General features: G+C 39.5%; 1 protein-coding gene across 1 annotated transcript; it reads right to left on the bottom strand.

Moving 5' to 3' along the window:
• Positions 1-18,695: 18,695 nt before the first annotated feature.
• LOC146003126 (uncharacterized) lies at positions 18,696-20,525 on the bottom strand. The gene is made up of 2 exons (XM_083141304.1): positions 20,394-20,525; positions 18,696-19,601 (listed from the first exon to the last, which is right to left on the bottom strand). Exon 2 carries the CDS (start codon positions 19,595-19,597, stop codon positions 18,905-18,907), a length of 693 nt encoding a protein of 230 aa, XP_082997430.1. The 5' UTR covers positions 19,598-19,601; positions 20,394-20,525; the 3' UTR covers positions 18,696-18,904.
• Between the last annotated feature and the right edge of the window lie 1,747 nt (positions 20,526-22,272).

Genomic DNA, 22,272 nt, shown 5'->3' with positions numbered 1-22,272 from the left:
TTTCAACAACTGACAATTTTGAATTTTGAGCAGTAAGATCATGGACCTGTCTTCTGATATCCTCAAACAGGGCATGCAGTTCATTAATATGTTGATTGGTTGGTAGAGTGGCCACTGTCTGAGTGAGTTGTTTGATCTCTGTCTGGATATTCTTGATATCTTCTGATTTCAATATGCGATTCACAGCTCTCTTAATATTTTTAAGTTCCTGTGATGTAGGCAGATTTGCTACAGTATTTTGCAAAGATTCAAGTGCCAATTTCACATCATTTAATTCAGAAGCATCAGCCACACCACGCATAGCATCTTGAAGCAGGGCTATATCTGCCTGAGTGGGTGTTGATTGTTGTAAAATTTCAAGCTTTGTTTGGATATCATCAATCAAGTGATGAAAATGAGATAGCTCAGATTCAGTGTTGAGGTTTTCAAGCTTTGTGATCTGTTGCTGGACACTAACAAGGGTATCTACAATCCCAGGCAAGCGGGATTCTAGAGTTTCTTGTACATTTGCCAAATCACTTTGCACTGCTGCTATTGTACCTTCAAGATGGGTAATGGTACTTTGAATTTTTCCAAAATCTTCATGTTTCAAGTTGCAGCTTAATGTTGGCAACACTCCGAGTTATTGCACTCAAAGCATCAGAAGATGGCAAGTTGTTCATAAAATTTTCAAGTGTCTCAATTTTTTCTTTAACCTCGGCTATGGCATTGTTCAGAGGGTCCAGATTAGGTATCTCCAGTGACTGAATCTGTTCCTTTAGAGTGGAAATCACTAGATCAAAATCTTCTTGTGATTTTATGCTTTTGACAATTGTTTGGAGCTGTGTCTGGACATTATTTATCTGCTCTTCCAATTGCTGTTTCAATTGCTCAGAGTTGGTAGCCTGGGTCTTAAATGTGGCTTGAAGAGCTGCTACAGCTTCTTCTAAACTTTGAAAATTATCCAATGTGGCCAAGTCAGTATATTTCTGAAGCAACAATTTGAGTTCAGAATCAATTTTAAGAAGAGGGTCCATGCATTGTGATTGTAAATTTGTAATTTCTAATTGAAGACTGGCATTGAGTGTGGTTTGTAAAGTTTGTAAATCACTTCTTAATTTCTTGACTCTGACATCAAGCATCAGAATCTCATCACTGTGATCTTCATGTCTTGTATGGCCAAATATATCATTAGGCATTTTGTTTTAGTGGTTATTTATTATTGAATATCTAATTCTTAATTCTATAAAAAAAGGTATAAGCTTGTCATAGGATCCAGGGACCTCAATATATAAGCAGTCACCAGCAGAAACAGTATAAACAGTGCCAGAAATCATGTTTGAGTGCTTAATTCTATAAATATTTCTCCCTACTGAAATCTTGACATCACCCTCAGGGCTTGTAATAAATTGTAATTGACCACCTACAGGTAATTGGTAATGATTTAAATTATTGTTAAATATGTACAATGTTTTACCTGTTTTATCATCAACATCTGTAAGTATGCTGTTCAGATGAATAATTAACAAACCACTCAGTTGGTGTTGGCAGGTCCATAATAGCCTGTTTTTTGAACCCAAATAAGTTCATAGGCATGTTTATTTATTTCAAATCATGCTCTGTAATTGGGCATTGATTGCCATTTTTCAAATAACAATGACCCCATGGTAGAGTATGTATGCCACATGATAAAATGCATCTCTTATCATCATGTGGGTCCAGAGCCACTTTTCTTACAATATTGCTAGTCAGCAAGTGATCCACACTCTGAATTCTGGATTCTGATGTTCTGATTAAACTCTGGGATTTGAGACAATTTTTATAATCTTCAAATTGGAGCTCTTTTTCCACAGTTACTCTGCCAATGCCCTTGGCTTTTTTGGCAACAACACCACTACATGTTTCAAAACTGTACATCTTGGCACTTAACCCAGCAAATGCCACAATAACATCACCAAGTGTCTCATCTTTTAACTTGCCAGGCACCTTTTTGTTGTGGTGTTGAATCTCTGTATGTTCACTGGTATCAAAGTATTTAAACAATTCAGGCTGGGACATATCTTCATAAACATCTTCTGTCTGAATATCAAGAACAAAACTATCTGTGTCCATGTACATCAGTTTTACACGATCCTTATAAAAAGGCTTCAACACATCATAATACAATTTTAACATATGTAATTTGGCCAATTCCTATATCACAGCCCCTACATAAATAGGCTTATCAAACTTAATCTTTGTTTTTTTCATGTTGAAAAGTGCCATATTTTCATCATAAATTCTTCTATAATTGAAATTAGGCTTTGCAATCAATTTTTTGCTCAGGCTGGGGTCAGTAATTATTTTAACATCGGTATGTTTTCTGACATTTTCAATAGTTTTGCCATACACAGAATTGACCATCAATTTAAACAAGGCCTTATCAAATTGGCTCAGTGCAGATGTTCGAAGCTCTGTGTTTGTATCAATATATGGTTTCAACCATCTTGAGTGCCTGAACCTCAAAACTTTTCCAACTTTGGTCACTTGAACACCATGATTCATCAGGAACTGGAGGTTTTTGTAATATATGACATAACCCTGTTTTGGCTCCAGAGTCATCATCAATTTCTTCTGTTTAGAGCCAGGTGAGCACTTAACCTCAGGAATTGGGGGCAGATCAGAAAATTTGTTGTGTAAATTATCTGGAATTGTCAGATCAACCTCTAAGAAGAGGCCATAGTTACTGTCATCAAAATCCTTAAGATCTTCAATATTGAAATCTTCAACCCACTCAAGCCCTGCATATGGCAGTTTATCCATCATGGCATAACCATACAGGCTATTGGCATCTACATACAGTATATAATTTGATGGCAGTGCTGGATCATAATCAGGAATATATTTGTTATTTGCTCTGGCATATGTCTGAGAACATTGCACCATCCCTCCTCTTATACATTGTTCCATAAACAGATACATATCTTGATCCTGGATCAGATCCAATTGCATTTTAGTGTTTAAAAACATTGCAGACCATGCTAGGGCCGGAGCACTGTAAAAATACATTGGATCTAGTTTATAATTTTTCATGGAAGATTTTCTGAATGCCTGAAGTATATCAGCTAAGAGAGTGACATCAAGTTTTAAATATGCCATGTGATAATCACCAAATGTCTGGCATTTTAAATTGTTCCACATCAATTGGGCATGGTCATAATCTCCATCAGTGATTCCAGATCCTCTGATTTTGCTGTAAAATGTTTGTTGTGGTGGCAGAGCAGACTCATCAAATTTAGAAAAATCTGTAACATAATCATATGGATATACACCCTTCCGCCTAATTAATTTCAGGTCCTGATTTGGAAACAAAGCACATGTGATTTTGAATTGATCATCAGATAATTGAGTGGCCAGTGTAGCCAGGCTAGCCGATAAAATTCTGTATGAATCAAGAAATCTTAAGTGAATAAGAACACCATTAACTTTAATTATTTTGCTAATAGCTATATATTTCTCATTATTTTCTGCTAAAATATTTAAATTCTGCTTCTCAAACCCCTCGTACCTGATCAGATGATGGAAATCATAATTAGATGCACCATGGCAAAATATGGGGACAAATTTTGGTCTCTGGATCTTAATATTACAGCTATTACACAGGGGCATTAAGAATTTACCATCTGTATGGGAATGGTGATGTACCTTGATATTTGTATCTGAAAATTCAGAATCACATACCGGGCATTTTTCTGCAATGTTGAAATCTTCAATCTGTTTCTCTGTTAAAGGCAACATGGGTTTTGATTTTAATAAGATATTAGATGCTATGTCATGGCACTCATTTTCTATTCTATGTGCAAATTCTTTGATGGCATCTGCTCCCATGTATGAATCTTTTTTACTAACAACACCATCCTGTACAACAACATAATAAAAACTAGAAGGTTCATGTAACTGGTATGGTGTAATTGAAGGTTCATCAGGATCTGGGCTACAGAATGCAAGAGGTTTGAGGTTTGATTCAAAATCACAGACAATATATGCTGGGTGTTCCAACAAGGCTTCAAATTTTTTGAATTTGGCATTTTCACTTGGCATTGGCATCACCATATGAACAGGTTTATGGTTCCCACAGTATTTCAGATGCTCAATTAACTTGTTTTTAGCAATTTCTGCATTCTCTTCCCGAACCCCATTCACCATTTTTTGACCATCAAATACAGTTAAACATCTTCTGCACAACTTAAATATTCTCTTAAATTTGTCTAGTTGTGTTCTGATTAAAGCTTCAAGACTGTGTATCAGAGTATAATGGTGTGTATCATCCCCTTCAATTAAGAGCAGATCAATCGGAACAGCAGAATCATCATCAAATGTACTGATTCTGAGAGGTGCTATCAAGCAATTGCCACGGCCAGTAGAACAAATAAATACATTAATAGATAATTGTTTACCATTGATATTCCTGGCCTTTTTTTCAAATTTATCAATATTCTGAACAGACATTGGATATTCTAAACCCTCCATTGCTTCATCAAAATCATGTTCATGTTGTTTATAATAAGTTATTCTCTCAGGATTCCTTGAAACTGGATACAAAGCAGCTAAAATACACCACAAAAAGCATTTCTCATCATTATTTTTTATATTAACCACGGCTTGTTTGTTTTTAATATTGGCAGGTAATGGCAGATATGTAGATCCTTGTAATGGGCTGAATTCAGAAATATTAACATAGAGCTTGTGTGGAGATCCGCATAGGCTCCATCCTGACTCTTTTGCTGCAAATTCAGAGTGTTTAATATTCAATTGATCTATCAAACTGCTTATTATTTTGTCTGAATTTGCATTTGAATATACAGGTACAGTTTCTGTTATGTGGGGCTGTGTAAATTTTGTGCCATTTGGTTTCTTATATTGTGTAAACAATTTGAGAGACAGCTTATAAGAGCCATTTTGTGCATTTAGAATTGCCTGCACATCAGAATTTATACTGTTCAAAAAATTCTTAATACCACATTTTTGCTCTGATTTAAAACAGTAATCCCTAAGTTGGCCATTAAAACTGCTATGGATAGGTGGTTCATAGCGTGGCTGCTTTGCCGGTCCAGCATTAACAGGTGTTTCATGCTTCCTTTTCAGACCAGATGTAGATGGTTGTGGGGGCAATGTTGATGACTGTGCAGAACAAGTACTTTTATGTTTATATGTGAAATATTCCAGACTATATTTTCTTTGGCATTTAGGGCATATTTTTGTGGGAGTTCTGTATTTGTCTGGATTACAAATCTTTTGATGCTTAGCCCAATTGGGGCTGGATATATTTTTTTTGCATTGATTACAATGTTTTTGATTTGGCATTTTTATTATTGGTTTATTATATAAAATTTCTTGGGGTTCAAATCAAAATTCTATGCTTAATAATAAATATCAGTTGGGTTCAGCAGTGTGTGTGTGTGTGTGTGTGTGTGTGTGTGTGTGTGTGTGTTAATATTTTTGGCTTTGGTATTTATATAAAATTTCTTGGGGTTCAAATCAAAACTCTATACTTAATAAACCTATGACAGGTTGTCAAAAATTCTGTATATTAAATCAAATAGATTTGTAATTCAATTTATACAAATCTGCAATATTTTTGTGCTTAAAAAATATGAGCAGCACTGCAACAACACACCCTTTCTCTTCAACAACTCTCACAATACTGGCTGATATGCAATGCAAAATCTCTTTATATAGCCTAAACACGGACCGCATTGAAAACATCTGAAACAATAAGCCAATCAGAATAAAACACATCATCACATTATGTCATAAGCAACCAATCAGAAAACAACACATGTCTAATAATTTATTGCATAATATTAGGTAATAATTTGTTGCAAAACATGATGCAATATAAATAAACCAGAAATAGGGCACAAGTAGACCGGAAGTAAATATGTGTGGGTAGGTGTGGGTGTGTGTGGGTGTGTATGTAGGTGGGTGTGGGTGTGTATGTGGGTGTGGGTAGGTGTGGGTGTGGGTGGATGTGGGTGTGTATGGGTGTGTATGAGGGTGGGTGTGGGTGGGTATGAGGGTGGGTGTAGGTGTGTGTGGGTGTGTATGAGGGTGGGTGTGGGTGGGTGTAGGTGTGTATGTGGGTGGGTGTGGTCAAGGTCAACGTCAACGTCAACGTCAACGTCAGGGTCAACGTCAACGTCAACGTCAACGTCAACGTCAGGGTCAACGTCAACGTCAAAGTCAACGTCAGGATCAACGTCAACGTCAACGTCAACGTCAACATCAGGGTCAAGGTCAAGGTCAAGGTCAGGGTCAAGATCAGGGTCAAAGTCAAGGTCAAGGTCAATATGTGTGTGTGTGTGTGTGTGGGTGTGTTAATACGTTTGGCCTAGTTTTAAGTGTATCCAAAAAAAATATCAAGAGAGGCATATTTTTGACAGGATTATGGACAACAATCTCACAGAAGTGCCTTTTATAAGTGTAGGCAAATCAATCTGAGGGGGGTCATACTTTCACGGGAAATTCCCGAGGGCATTTTTACAAAAATCTTGGATTAGACAGGGTTCCACACTTGAGCAAAAAGCTCATATGGGCATGTTGAGCTAGTTTTAAGTGTGGCCAAATCTGCCTGATGGGGGTTCATACTTTCTCGAAATGGTTATATCATCAATTACACTACTGATAACGTAAAGGATCCGGTGTTGACTGTGAAAGATCAATATACAAATAACTGAAAGGTTGAGTGGTAGCATCTATATATACTTTTTCGAGTTCCTTCATGCGGTGAGGATGAAGTTGTCGTGCAAACACAGTGAATTGGTTCATATCTCGCGGATTCTTAAAAATAACGAAATGCTTTACGTTCAGCGAAATGTCTCTGCAATTTGTCCCTTGATGAAAAAGATTCTGTGTTATGAACACCACCGAAATGTTTTTGTGATGACTGCCTTTTGTGAAAAGGTCGGCGACTTTTTCTCCATGAGCAACCATCATAAGATCATCCAGGATTATGAGAGTAGGGGTATTTCCGTTCCACGACTGCCAATCGACGATCCCTTTATGATATTGCACATCTCGAAGATTTTGCGGAATACTGTTTTCCTGATCGTAACACCATACGATTTTCTTGACGGGTCCTTCGACAAGATGAACGATGGAGTCGACCATATTTGTCACAAAAGTAGTTTTTCCACTTCCTGATGCTCCGCAGACCATCATGGTGAAAGGATGGGAAAGTTTAGGAAACATGTTTTATACTGGAGATTTGAAGAAAAATGAAGATCTGGCACATTGTAAACACATTTTATACACTGACGGTCCGAAGAAGGGTTCAAACTCTGGACCACTACAGGCATATTTTAGTCAGCACAGTATCCGAACGGATACGATAAAAAAATTTCCATTGTCGAAACGTCGTTTCAACAGTACAGGCTGAAACAGCTTTTTTTCATATGTACTGATTACTTGGAACTGTTTTGTTCTTCTGATTCTGAAAATATTTTCGACCATAACTTCAGGTTTTTCATTGTTTATCATGTCGCACATGGTATCGAAATTGACCAATTCCGATGTGGAGGTATTCAATGTGATCCCTTTCACTTTACAGATATATTGTGGTTCGGAGAATGACTTCGTTATTTTCATGCTGTAACTTTTCGGTCCCGTTGAGACAAACTGTTCACAAATCGCATCGGGGCCGAAATCTGTCAATTCATCGGTGAGTTCTCCTAGTGCGTCACCTGTCTGTGGGTGATACTCCATTTCAGGACTATCTACGTAAATTACAGAGTCTGTATCACAATAACATATCCTATCACCCAACTTTTCGAGAAGTTCGTACAGTTTCAGACGAGCATGGCATGTTGTGAAGGCTCCGATAGGAACATTTACTTTCCTGTTCAGACTGACAGCCTCTTCAACATATTTCCAGTTCACTAAAACGGTGTCCTGATTGATGAATACGACTCCTCCAATCATTATATTTGGATCAGTCATTTTATCGAGAAAATCTTTCGATTCCTTGATGATGGTCGTCTGGGAAAGGTTGTCCCGTTGACAGAACTTGCCCCATAAAGAATTAAGGCAAAGTTTAGCCAGAGTACGTTTACCAGGATTGACTTCGATACTGTTTTCTTCCAATAGAATGCCCTCCTTATCGAAATATTTCTGTATGTACTTCTTCTTATCCTCGTCGTTCTGACACCATAAAGGCCAGCCGCTCGCTTCCTGTTTTAATTTCAAGGTGTTGACATAACCAGCAAAAAGTCCTCCAGTTTTTGTGACAGGGTCGTACATCGATGTTTCATACTTCCACACTTCCGACACTGACAGTACTCTGTAGCCTAAACTGCAAGCTTTACGCACCTCGGCGATGACCCAAGTCCCCGAAAGTGCGCGTTGTTCATCGGAATGGCTGCATGTACCTTCACATTTTAATCTGATAGCACATTCGTTACACAAGACAAACATCAGTTTTCCATGCATTTTTGTAGGTAAAACAGGATGTAAAAGGGCTTTTGGTGGCAGAACAGTACATTTTATGAGCCCCTCCATGTTCAAAACGTCATTTACCGAAGGAATAGAAGTTCCTAGAAATATGGTAGGATGTCCGACAGGATAGGCACAGTATTTGTTCACATAAGGGTACAAACTTGTAAAATCATAGTACTGTAATTTTTCATTTTCCTTGATTTTGTAATACGTCCTGACTGTTTCAACTCTTCCTCCATATAAGGCGTGTCGTGGATTTAAAGGAATGCAGCAAACGATAGGATGTGTCGATAGATGTCTATCGAGTTCAGGATCTGCTTGCAATATTTTTTTGAAATCGCATTCCCACATTGTGACAACATGGTATCCTTCAGAACGTAGAGCCTCAAGTTTACGACACGTTGTCTCGTATCTGAAGGCTGCAGTGTTCAACATATCACTATGTTTGTCACTGTTACTATCCTGAACGGTTTCATCTTCTTCGTCACCTTTCGGATACATACCCCTGTTAATTGATATGCAGCGTTGACAACCATGCCAGTAGCATCCAAGCGCATCGTACACCGTCTGCGTCTCCTCGTGATAGCCGTCCACTCTGTAACGCCCTCCTATGACATATTTTTCACGAGTACGTCCGCCGTGAAGAAGTATTACATCATTTTGTTCTTCCACGTAGGTTAACCATTTCAATGCAAACTTGGACATCTGATCAGCATGATGGTAACCTCCTTTAGGTATTATTCCTATAGTGTTAGCCGGCATAAATTTCTGCCTGTAAATTAGTGAACAGGCAGATGCTATTGTGAGGCAATCCTTGAAAATGTCGATCTTGCATATGTCTAGGAAATTCTGTCTCAGCTTCAGACATCCTTGTCTCAACAGGGTAACATCCTTGATGCAGTATTGGAGTAGTTGCTTTTTGTTGTTGAAAGGTACATTTTTGCTGCATTCAATGTCATACCAAGACATAAAACGGTGCTGATCTTCAACTGTTTTCATATATTCATAGCCGTATGCAGAAGGAGGAGGCATCGGCCCTATGTAATTTCTGTTCTTGTAGGTGTTCCACAGATGCGGATAATAGCCTTTCTGAACAGGCAAACCGAAATGTTTGGAAAATACGGCAAGATTTGTCTGAACGTAGTTGAGACTGTCCACAAAATGAAGATTTTGGTATGACATACTGATGATTTTGGTACCGTCTAAGATCACACGTGGTTTCATTTCTCTTTCCAGCATTCTTCGTAATAGAAACGTGCAATCGTAACCTCGTGCATTGTGTGCACAAATGGTTATGTTGGAAAACTTATGTTGCAGTTCCAGGTAGGACAGGAATATGTCTACAGGGTCATCCCAGAATATAAACTCTCTTGTTCCACAAACAGAACATGGAACCGTTAGATCCTCTTTCTTGTAACATGCGTGACAGGCCGTCTGCACCACAATAAGATTAGGAACATGAAGAAAAGTTTTCTCTTTCTCGGAGTGAGGAATATCTGTGTAACATTCAAAATAGTAAAATATATATAGAAATTTTGAATTCTGTTTAGATTTTGGTATAGCCATGTAGCAGAAATGATTTATAGGTTTCACGCAGTTGCATACGGTACAGTATTTCATGTTACATTTATGCACTTTTTCATATGTATTGTGTGTTAGAATAATTCTGAAACATCGGGGACACTGCTGGATTTCACTACAGACTGTACCGTTTCGGAATGGTGTAGAAACATGATTTGTGAAGCAGTTCTCATTTTTGAAAATTCTGTGACATGTCTGACATATTCTGCGAACACTCTGTTCAGGCACACACGGTGGAGTTGAACGGCACATAGAACATAATTGTTTACACAGATGGTTATGAGCTGTTCGAAATATGAGTTCGTTACACCCGCGACATTCTAGTTTTGCCGCAAATGCTCCAACACGGTTTACTATCACATCATAATGCAGTCGAGTGTTATCATAGAGAAGGTATATATATTTAGAAGCATTTTCAACCTGTCCTTCAAACAAAACATCTTTCACATCACGAAGATTGTTGTATACAACAATTTTATATTCTGTAAGAACTTGCTGAACTTGCTCAGTTCAGGAATTCCACTTCCTGCACACGCATTGTCTGTGAGATCTACATCTGCTTTGCGCATAAGTTCGAAAACAGGTTTGAGAAGATTTCTATTTCTTCGATACTGTGAATAGAACGGATCATTATCAGCATGGGATTTTCCTATGATCAAAGCTTCAGCTAAACAGAGTGGTTTCTTTCTATTCAGCACACCGACGACACTTCTTTTTCGCGTGCTTAGCATGTAATTAGGTAAACAATATGTTTTTTTTACCTCCGCCACCTCCGACAGGTATGTCGACATGGTCGGCCCGCAAAATTAAACGGTCTGTAGCCGTGAATGTTTTCGCGCTCTGCAATATTTTATACATAATGTTCCACACCATATCACTGTGTAACTGATCACATCTGTGCCACCCGACATAAATATCTTTCACGGTGGGGTCAGATATGTTAGAGAGAGTTAAACCTATCTTGTCTTCATCCTTGGTGTCTTTCTTAACATAGGTGAGAAGATTTTCGACACCTTCACGGATCCATGTGTGAGGATCGACATTTTCTGGAGGGTGCGAGAAACTGAATTCCACACGACGTCCTTTGGAACGGAATTTGGGATATTCACGTTCTTGAATGTTATATAATATTATATTCCCTATTTGTTCACGAGGCACTGTATCACGTTTTCTTTTCTTACCTCTTCTATCTGATACAGAAGCACTTTGGGATGACGGTTCTGCTGAGGGTAAGGGATCCGGTCTCCATGATGGTCCTGGTAAAGGTTCCGGGTCTGATCCGGATGCGGTGTTTCTGGAAGTTCCTGGTGATGTGACGGCAATCTGCTTCTCCTCGGCAACTCTGGATACAGGATCGGGTGTCGATGACGGGCCTGGCGACTCTTCGGAAATATCTCTCCATCCTTCTCCGGTAAGATCGGGTACGAATGATGTCACGGTCTGTAGTAGACGGTCATACTCCTCTACTAGGGAGATATTTCTCCCGCGATGATCGTCAACACTTCTCGCAACTGTCCATGTGTTGTGTAATATCCATCACGATAACGTGCTAACAGATCGTCAGCGGATAACTGTACATCCATGATCGTACGATGACTGTTTCACGAACAATGTGTTGTGGAGAGAACGCCTTTCTTTATATACGCAAGCATGACAAAGCAGTTATTTCCGTTCCTAACGGTTCTACTGCGGCTAGTTAACCGTCTTCACCAGATGTTTTCCTGACGGATATGACTGTTCATGTGAAATTCTCAGAAATCGTCAAACGTCTTCAGCAGATGTTTTCCTGACTGATATGAAGGCTCACGTAAATTCTCGGAATCAATTAACCGTCTTTACAAGATGGATTTTAGCAGTGACACATTCTGTTATTCAACGCAGATGTCTTCCTGACTCATACGAGTTGCAAAATCGAAATTTTCAAATCGATCTAGCTTCTCCCCTAATTGACGTAGAGCGAATCTGATTATATATTCGTAATCTGCACGTCGAGACCTTTCGTTTGAGTGGTCGGAAGGTGGGTCTACGATTGAAAATAAAGAAAGTAGGAATCCACCTATCCCAGAACAATGAAACCTGGTTCACCGGAAAGAGGACTTCACTCCGAGTCAGACAAGCTATTGATCACCCTCCTAGCTCAATTAAGAGCCGAGATACAGTGATTTTAAGTTTTCGAAAAGAGAAAAAAAAGGTAAAAAAAAAAAAATATCGAAATTTTCAAATCGCTCTAGCTCCTCCCCTAATTGACGTAGAGCAAATCTGATTACATATTCGTAATCTGCAAGTAGAGACCTTTCAGTAGAGTGGTCGGAAGGGGGGGGTCTACGATTGCAAATAAAGAAATTAGGAAACCGCGTTGCAAAAAATAATACCAGATGTCCGTCTCTATAAGGAAGTCTTGTTCGTAGAACATGTGCTGACACGGAACAAGGAACTTCTGTGAAATTCATCAATTGCAAAAAATGATACCAGATGTCCGTCTCTATAAGGAAGTCTTGTTCGTAGAACATGTGCTGACACGGAACAAGGAACTTCTGTGAAATTCATCAAGGAACTGTTGTGCCTCACAAAAACGTTGTGATCTCATATGCAGACTTCTAACGTACGTTGCAAAAAATAATTGCAGATGTGTGTCTCTATAAGGAAGTGGATAGAATTCCTTCTGCAGACATCCTTCGCTCCAGATCATCTCCTTTTCATCTGGGCAGCAACATGGATGGCCAAGATTTATTACATGTTGTAAGTACCCTTTTACATTTCACAACCATACCTGAGCAGAATCAAACATGTTTTTAGGGAACCTTAGTTATTTGCAGGATTCGAATCCAGGGTCTCCGTCGACATTCGCAACCATACCTGAACGGGATTCGAATCTGGGTTTCTTTATGCAAACATAGGCAATTCCAGGATTCGAACCATGTCTGGAGGTTTTCGAATCCGGTACCTCTTTTATCCAAACATAGTTAATTTCAGGATTCGTGGTACTTTTTTCATTAAACTTTTGGGGTTTGTATCCTGTCTTAGGCATTCTAATATAATACTATTTATATACAAAAACAATATTGTTCTGTACAAAATCTTTTATTAACACATTGAACTTCTACAGAAAAATTACAAGTTTTCTACATATACAAACTTTTTTATTTCAACTCGTACTACAGGTTATTAGATATTTTTACATATTTTGTTACACTCCTGGTAGATGTTAGTGTATTAGTATGTGTTAGTTACTCGTTAAGTTTCCTTTTCTTCAACATTTCCATCATTCTTTCATGCATATCTTCCCCTGTTTCTCCCATCTTTTTATTTTCACCCTTCTCATTTCTCACACCTTTAAACACCTCCATTAATTCAAAACATATTCTTAAAGAAAGATGGGAAGGTACATATTGCGCTTTCTGTACATTTTCTATAAAATCGCCAAACACTGGCGCATCTCGTTTTTTGTCAACAATGTAAGTAAATATTTTGACCAAACAGTCCAGTGATACCATGATATCTTTACATGTCTCTTCTAATTTAGTCATTAACTCTTCCGCCAGCCCGTTTTCTTCACAGAAATTCACATAATTGCAGATGTGTTTTTCAACCTGTCTTGCATGTGTTTTGCTCCATAAGTTCCTTCGTTCTGTCGGACTTGCTGTCGTCTCCTTGACATCGCCGTACACCAAACTGAATCCAAGGGGGAGTGTCGACATCTGAAATTAGACAGAAAATATGTTAATTATGTTTTACACAAATTAATCACTTTCATATATTAATTCACACATATTTTCAGGAACACATAATCCATCACGGGGAGGCTCTGCGAAATGCATATTATCGACATCAGACAGGCACTGACGGCGCTGCGCATTTCGCAGAGGCTACGAGGTACATTGAGCGATATCTGGAGGAAGAAAATAGAATTGAGGAGGCCCAACAGCGTGCCTCCGCTATTTTCTGGGCTCGACGTACCCGGAACAGGGAAAGGCTCCACGCCAATCTCCGTAGGTATAGAGCCAGGTAATTATTTTTTCAGTTTATTTCTGATAACATCTTTTATTCTAGCATGCTGTTTTTCCGATTATATATGTTACATATCTGATAACTTTTCTTTCTAGCCGATATCTACATGGAACGGAATATATTCTAATTCTTATATTTTGTTTTTCAGAATGCGTAACCGAAATGACGCTAGAGCCAATCGGCAGCGCCAACTGGTGCCTCCTGTTTCTCCTTCTATTTCTTCTACTGTTTCTCCTGTTTTGTCAGAGCAGGAAGAAGAGGACGACGTCACTGATGTGGTTGAAGAAGAGGAGGAGGGACGCTATACGCCCCCTCTCCCACCCCCAGCAGAAGAGGACTGGGTGCCGACCCCCCCCCCGCCACCATCGATCACTGTTAAACGTCATCCTCTTCTGCATTAAACTGTTGATGACACAGGTACCGTTTTTATTTTCTCACCTTTCAAGCTGTCTGCTTCAAAAGAAAGATGTATTTATGTTTACGGTTCTCACTGTGTGAAGGTGATGATAGTCTTTGACCAGCGATTTGCATTGTTCTAAATATTTGTCTCTTACCTTTTCAATTTTCTTCACTCTCGCAACAGATGTGCCAGTCTCGGTTATGATCTCCGGTCGGTAGACTTCGATCAACAGTTCTGTGGTACGTACACAATTTTTCTTTTTTATATAGTACCGTCTCCGTGACGTATTTTCGAATTATATTCGGCACGCATTGTTTTGCCAGAGCATCCAACGCCCACGTGCCTCTCCTATCTTCTTCCTGCCCTGGTACACTATGTACAGTCACCCCCTCCGTGAAACCTACTTTTTTTTACTCTATTTATTTTCTTTACATCTAGACGCTCTCTCTCCTTTTTCTCTTTTTGCCGTTTCTTCATCAACGGCCGCCCGAGAAAAACATCTCCCAGAATGACTCATCAATCTAATGTTCGGGCATGTTTCAGACCACACCCAATTCCTGGAATTTCAAACTCATCAACGGCCGCCCGAGAAAAACACCTCCTCCCAACAATGACTCATGAACGCCATCTCTCTTCAAACAACGGAAACACCCAAATTCCCAGAATTTCTGACTCATCAACGCCATCTGTTGTCAGACACCGGAAACACATACTCCAATTACGAGAAAACCAACCGTCACCCCGTCGCCTACTTTTCCTCCTCCCCAACCCAGACTTTCTGACTCATCAACGCCATCTGTGTTCAGACACATGAAACTACCAGCCAACCGTCACGGGAAAAACCCGAATTCCCTCCTCCAACCAATCAAAACGCTCATCACAAAATTAAGCCCCGCCCATTTATGACGTCACAAGCAATGAAAATCATCCTTACAAAATAAACCCCGCCCATTTTGTGACGTCAAAAAAACTGCTGCGTCATCAATTGATCTTTGATCGATCTTTTCCAATCAATTGATTTATCGACCCCAAGGCGGTACCATAACTACTATAGCTGTTCCAAAACCACATATTTCTATAATTGCAATTTTCATTATTCTTCTATTTCCTTTTAACTAATGTGTATTGTATATTTATGTTGCGAAAATGTAAATAGTGTAAAATTAGGAGTTATCTCTTTGTTATTTATTTGAATACAATATTTATCTTTATAAATGTAATTTTTACTTTTTTTGCATGCTTTGAACAGATGTGTATTGCATATTTATGCTAAGTAAATTAGTGTAAACGTGCGGTACATAGGAGACATCTATATTTTAGCACTATAAATATCAATATCTATGGTAGTAGTTAAATGCATTTTCCCAACATTTGCCCTTACGGTCCGAGTTAAACCACAAGGAAACTTTAGCCGCATTCATTGAGCCATTTTTAATACAAGCTGTTAACTATTTATTATACAATAGAATTAAGGTAATAACAATTTAAGTTTCCTAGATAACAATTTAAGTTTTCTACAACATTTCAAAAACTCCGATGCGAAAAGGTACTAGTTTGATTATGAATCTTCGGTTTGAGGCGGTTGTGCTTCATCATCGTTCATCCAATTCGTCTCATCATCATCATCATCCTGGTTTATTTAGAGATGAAGACACGCATCGCAAAATATTCACATAATATAGCGGAGTGATTATCCTGACTCTGTGCGAAGTCAGGTTCCATATGTGTGTGTTTTTTTGTCACTTTGTCGCATCGCGAAGATGAGGATGCATTGTGCTCAGATGAAATTAAGAAGGAACAATCACAAACTCATAGGATCCAAACTCCTAACACACAACACCACATGGGACTATCCTATATTCATATCAACGTATATATTTCTGATTGAAAGTGAAGTACTATGAAGCTAGTGCTGAAAAAAAATATTAAGCCTAAATAACCTGAAAACCACCAATGTGCATGACACTGAACGTTGTAATGTTCCAAGTCTAGAAAAAAGTGTGAAGGAAGATCACATGTGCACTCAAACCATGGTCTTCAATGCCGCTCATTTAGTGTGCGCTTGATTCACAATATTCCCTTGTACCCTCGATCCACAATATTCCCTTGTGCGCTTGGTCCACAATATTCCCTTGCACGCTCGGTCCACAATATTCCATTTTGAGCTCGATCCACAATATTCCTTTTTAAGCTCGATCCATAATATTCTCTTGTGTCCTCGATCCATAGACAAATAAGTTAGTTACTCCGTTGTATAAGCAGTAGTAACTCCAACCGTGCATTTGTGAAATGAAACAGATATATAAAATTGCTTTTCCGTACTACTAGATGGATGCCATATAAAAATGTATTTCTTGTAAATCATTCACCATGCTTAAGCCATAAGCCGTAAACCAAACTCTGTAAAATAAATCTCCTCGTGTTTTTTTTTTTGTTGTTGTTGTTTTTTTTTCAGACTCATGTGCACACCGGGGCCGTAACTACTCCACAACGCATTCGGAAGTAGCATATTATAAGAACTTGTTTGAATTTAAGTCTATTTTATGCACAGAGAGGCTAATCGGGACTGGACCTATAGTTTAAAATTGGATCCACCAAATAACTTTTAAATTAAAAATACGTCAAGAGATGGCACTGATGATCCTTAATCAAATGCATGCTGAATAAAGCTGGAATAATAAAATTTTAACAAGTGGCGAAACCGAATAAATCCAGATGAACAAAGCATTGATATTGTGGTGGAAAAATGTAACCTTGATGTACTAGCAATTGAACATTCTAGCGTAAAAATTGACCGACATGAACGAACAATTGAACATCCTAGCATACAAAAAACCGGATGAACGATCAATTGAACATCCTAGCGTAACCATTACCCGAATAAACGAACAACTGAATTTCGTAGGTTAAAAATTATCCGAATAAATGAAGAGCATCCTTGCGTAAGAAATAAAAGGAAATAATGGTAACCTAATCTGTGTGAAAGGATCATTATTCGGATTGTCCAACATGCGTGTCTCGAAAAGGGCAACTTCTAATCAAGCGATCCTGGCTTCGATTCTCCATGGACGTTAATTGCTCAGTGAGTCCAGTTTCAATTATACTGCAGGAGGCCTTAGAAAGAGCGCTTCGCGGCCTAACAGCAGACGTCACTCGCACACTGTTGCCGATACTCTCGTGTTGTCTGTTCCTCAGCCGAACAAACAGGCCGAGGTAGCAAGAGGCAGAGGTCATTCACCCTTCCAGAAAGGTGCAGCGAGCTAGCTGTGGCAACCGGGCTCGCTCATTCGCGGACCTGATTGGTTCTCGCAGACACACCATCATATTGTCGTCTGCTGCAAGCCCGCGAAGTGATCTTTCTAAGGCCTCATGGAGTATAGGCAAGCTAAGCGTAAATAGAACTAAAATTATCTTTACCAAGCTTTTTAGAATCATCGTTGTCACGTGACACGCCTCTCGATCTCACGAACTATTGAGAAAGTAGCTTCTGATTATGTCATGTAGGTACGTATTGATCAACATTGCTAGCATTGAATATCGTAGTTAGGCAGCCAGCGTAGTGTTCGTGCATGGAAATGGATGAAGAGAGATCTGTGCAGGATTTTTTAGCCTTGATCGTAGTTTACATCCCACTGCTACACACCCATTCGTTCCTTTTCTATATGCGACAATCTTAACTCCCTTTATCGGCATGTTGTGAGCCTACGAACCGGAAGTTGTTGTGCTACAACTATGGCGTCCGTGCGAAGACACTTCCTTCAGGAGGCTAGCCCCTTTACATTAGTTTTTCGTGTTATTTTTCGGGCTTCGTTCTCAGCACAGCTTCACCTTCCTTATAGTTCCTGGAATTCACATCGCATTCGCAATATTTAAAAATACGCGTAATTTAAACGTCTCTTCCATACCAGCCATGACAACACGCTGCGATTACGTAATAAACAAAGATTTATCCTACATAGAGCGGCCATATTAGAAGCGACACTAGCGCTCAGGTGGTAATTTTAATCGCGAATAGCAATGTTGAAAGAACAACGCCATCTTTTGGGCCGCTGCTAAACTACTAGAAGATGATTCTCAAAGCTGGTCTTGTTCTCCACAGTCTTTGGGTCAAACCACGCCAGACCGTAACGGTCCGTTTACTCTTGAAGAGGACTTAACTTACTGGGATGTGGTTGGTTCAGGTCAAAGTGTAGATGAATTAGATACTGAAACAGCAGAATTCTTCTACAAGTGAGTTATAATTGCAGCTTTATGAATTTTACATTAAATACTCTACTACATGTTGATTTGTAATGCCACTCTGATGATTTTGGAGAAGCTAGCAGTGTGGAAAATGTTAACGGCCACTGCGATAGTAATTTAGAGAGAATGTTTGAACTGCTAAACAAGTCTTGGTTTTCTAGTACTTGTGACACCAGCAAGAGTTTCTCAGAATATTGTTTCCAAAGCAGAAGCTTCTGAATCCTAACGCCAGATGGGGGCTTGAATCTCGACGACAGCGTGGACCACGGTGTCCTCATTCTCCTTCTGAGCGATCTTCCAGAGGGAACCAATCTCGAAGACGCACGTGAACCCACGTGATTCTGACCGGTAGATCAAGTCCCTTTCAAGGATGGACATGACTTTACCAGACCTGGTGATTGGACGAGCCGAGTAGTCACCGAACGCGTGGACCTTGACTTGGAAGTAGACGCTGCTCTCCCTGTTCGAACATACCATCACCAGACAAGCCATGTCGCTCCTGTAGCGGAAGAAGTAAGCATAGAACACCCTTTTGAAGGCTTGGATTGCCTGACCGACCTTCAGGTCCTCCTGCTTCAGGTCTAAAGTGAACCTGTGCTTCGTGGAAATCACAACCGGCCGCTCCTTGTGCTGTTCCACCAGGTGGCGCACCATATCCTCGGCGGAGGTGAGTTCGGATGGACAGTCGTCGTAGACGCAGGGAAGAGTGTGATGGGGACAGTCGAACTCATGCAGGAGGAGAGTTGATTGATGATACATCTCCACGCAACCGTTCCACTCGTACTTGCACGGCAATAGGCGCCCTTGTTTGCGACCCTGTTGTGATTGGTTTAGTTGTGAACCTTCCTTTCTGTGAGTACCTTGCAATTCCGGGATGTCAAGGCGACTCTTGTCTATTACCCAACCTGTCTCCATGATCCTGGAAATAGATGAAGACCGTTCCTGAAATATTTATCCTACAGATCTTAATTTTATTATTTTCATTGTCTTGCAGCTACAGGGTGTTCATAAAGTGGAGAGGACCGGTGAAATGTGCTCAACGGTCAGCCGACCTAAACCCACTAGACTTCGCCCTGTAGGACATTCAGGTATATGCGGTGAAAAGTATAAATCTGTGTCACCTTCGCCACAGTCTTCGCGTCTTATGGCCCCGAAATGTTGCGCTGAATTTAGCAGAAAATGGCCAATCGTCTCAGCTGTGTGTGAAAAATGATCGTGGACATGTCGAACATGTTTCGTACAGCTATATTTTATTAAAACAAGTGTCAAGGCATTTTTTGAATTTTTGCCATTGGTTCCAATATTATGAACACCATGTAGATAGTTCTAGATGGGAATGGAGATAAAACTTAAAATGGAATCCGAACCACTGATTTTCTACTCCGGTTATCCAACCCGGGATCACGACGATACCACCACGCCATTGGTGAGGTCTTCCATTAAATGAGCAGATGTAGCCACTTAAAGCATTTTAAACAATTAAATTTGCTATTAGAAATAGAATGATTTTCTGAACTGTAGCAAAATAAATTTTACCATTAACAAGTACCTAATGAATGTGAAAAACGACCAAAGTGATTAACTAGTCCTAAAAGCAGATACGCAGACACAATACGCTATACCAGAAATTTATTTCTAAATCGTGCCCAATCCCCGTTATGTTTCATCCTATATGTTAGATTATATTCATAATTTCAGATATTTCACTTACGTATTTCAAAGCTCAAACAGAGGTATATGTGCTCAGAAATCACAGTCGATCTTATCGACACTAAGAATCAATCTTTTTCAGTATTTATCAATGTCTTCTGCACGTTTTTATAAACTGTGAACGCTTTCTGACAAAGGGGTTTGATTGCCAAGGTAATGTCCAAGCAACAATACTGTTCGGTCCTGTCTTGACTACACTATTGTTATGAATTTTTATGCAAATACTATTGCAGCCGATTGATGATGAAGAAAAGTAGATTAGAAACTATGAACAAATTTACTCACTTCATTAAGAAAATATTGACGATTCGAAGTTGGCAACCTGAATTCTTAGGAGTTGGCAACCTTAATTCTTAGAAGTTGGCAACCTGAATTCTTAGGAGTTGGCAACCTGAATTCTTAGGAGTTGGCAACCTGAATTCTTAGAAGTTGGCAACCTGAATTCTTAGGGGTTGGCAACCTGAATTTTTAGAAGTTGGCTACCTGAATTCTTAGGAGTTGGCAACTTGAATTCTTAGAAGTTGGCAACCTGAATTCTTAGGAGTTGGCAACCTGAATTCTTAGGAGTTGGCAACCCAAATTCTTAGAAGTTGGCAACCTGAATTCTTATGAGTTGGCAACCTTAATTCTTAGAAGTTGGCAACCTGAACTCTTATAAGTTGGTAACCTGAATTCTTACGAGTTGGCAACCTGAATTCTTAGGTGTTGGAAACCTGAATTCTTAGAAGTTGGCAACCTGAATTCTTAGAAGTTCGCAACCTGAATTCTTAGAAGTTCGCAACCTGAACTCTTAGAAGTTGGCAACCTGAACTCTTAGGAATTGGCAACCTGAATTCTTAGGAGTTGGCAACCTGAATTCTTAGGAGTTGGCAACCTGAATTCTTAGAAGTTTGCAACCTGAATTCTTAGAAGTTCGCAACCTGAACTCTTAGAAGTTGGCAACCTGAACTCTTAGGAGTTGGCAACCTGAATTCTTAGAAGTTGGCAACCTGAATTCTTACGAGTTGGCAACCGGGCTACCGTTGGGATGGCAACTTGGCTTCCTTGAAAACGTAGCAGGTGTCACACTGAGCTAGTCCAGCTCTTGCACTCAGCATAGGCTACTGTTTGATGTGTAAAGCAATACATAAGAAAAATATGAATTGTACTTTATATATTTGAAGTACTTCTTATTTCTACTTTTTCCATGAATCTGATTTCCAGAACATAATTTCTAGCTCCTGAAGTGAAAAATGTTAACTGGAAGGATGTTTGGTCGAGACTTGGGGGTTAGCTTTGGGGCGCTTCTTTGGTTTAACATGGTGACAGTGAGTCAACTGAAGGGATGCTTTGCGAAAAGTTTTTTAGCTGGGGATACCATCCACCCTCATCTCCCTCACTTTGAGAACACGTTCCTAATTTCAAGAGAAAAACACGCTTCAAAATTACCAGGCGGTTTTGTGAAACTTCCCTTAGAACATTTGTCACGTCTATTGACACAGACATGAAAGTGTGTACGAATTGCTTGCTTGTTTGTTTAAGTTATTGTTTTAAGTCCACTTTATGCACAGAAGGCTAATCGGGACTGGACCTACAGTTTAAAGTGAGATCCGAACCACTACGTGCCTCCATCGGGTATCAAACCCGGGACCCCTTGATTACAAGACGATGACGTTACCAGTGCGCCATCGGGGAGGCCCTGTATACGAATTGATACGTACATCTACGTCGTAGAAAATCGTTGCAGATACTGGTGGAACTAACCCCTTTCACTATCCCCCATAAATCGTTTTCTTTAGTTCATGGCATGTCTGCGGATGACGAGTCTAGCTCGAAAGGACGAGTCTACACTTGGTGGGGGAAGTAGGTAGGAACATGAACGAAACATGGTACTTTCGATA

The sequence above is a fragment of the Lepisma saccharinum genome, chromosome 19 (assembly GCF_977018435.1).
Source record: "Lepisma saccharinum chromosome 19, izLepSacc3.1, whole genome shotgun sequence".
Taxonomy (NCBI): domain Eukaryota; kingdom Metazoa; phylum Arthropoda; class Insecta; order Zygentoma; family Lepismatidae; genus Lepisma; species Lepisma saccharinum.
The sequence above is the reverse complement of the archived record's forward strand: the minus strand, read 5'-3'. Positions and strand labels throughout refer to the sequence as shown.

Coding starts and splice junctions, on each gene's coding strand:
- LOC146003126 (XM_083141304.1), bottom strand. CDS start 19,597: ATGGAGACAGGTTGGGTAATAGACAAGAGTCGCCTTGACATCCCGGAA.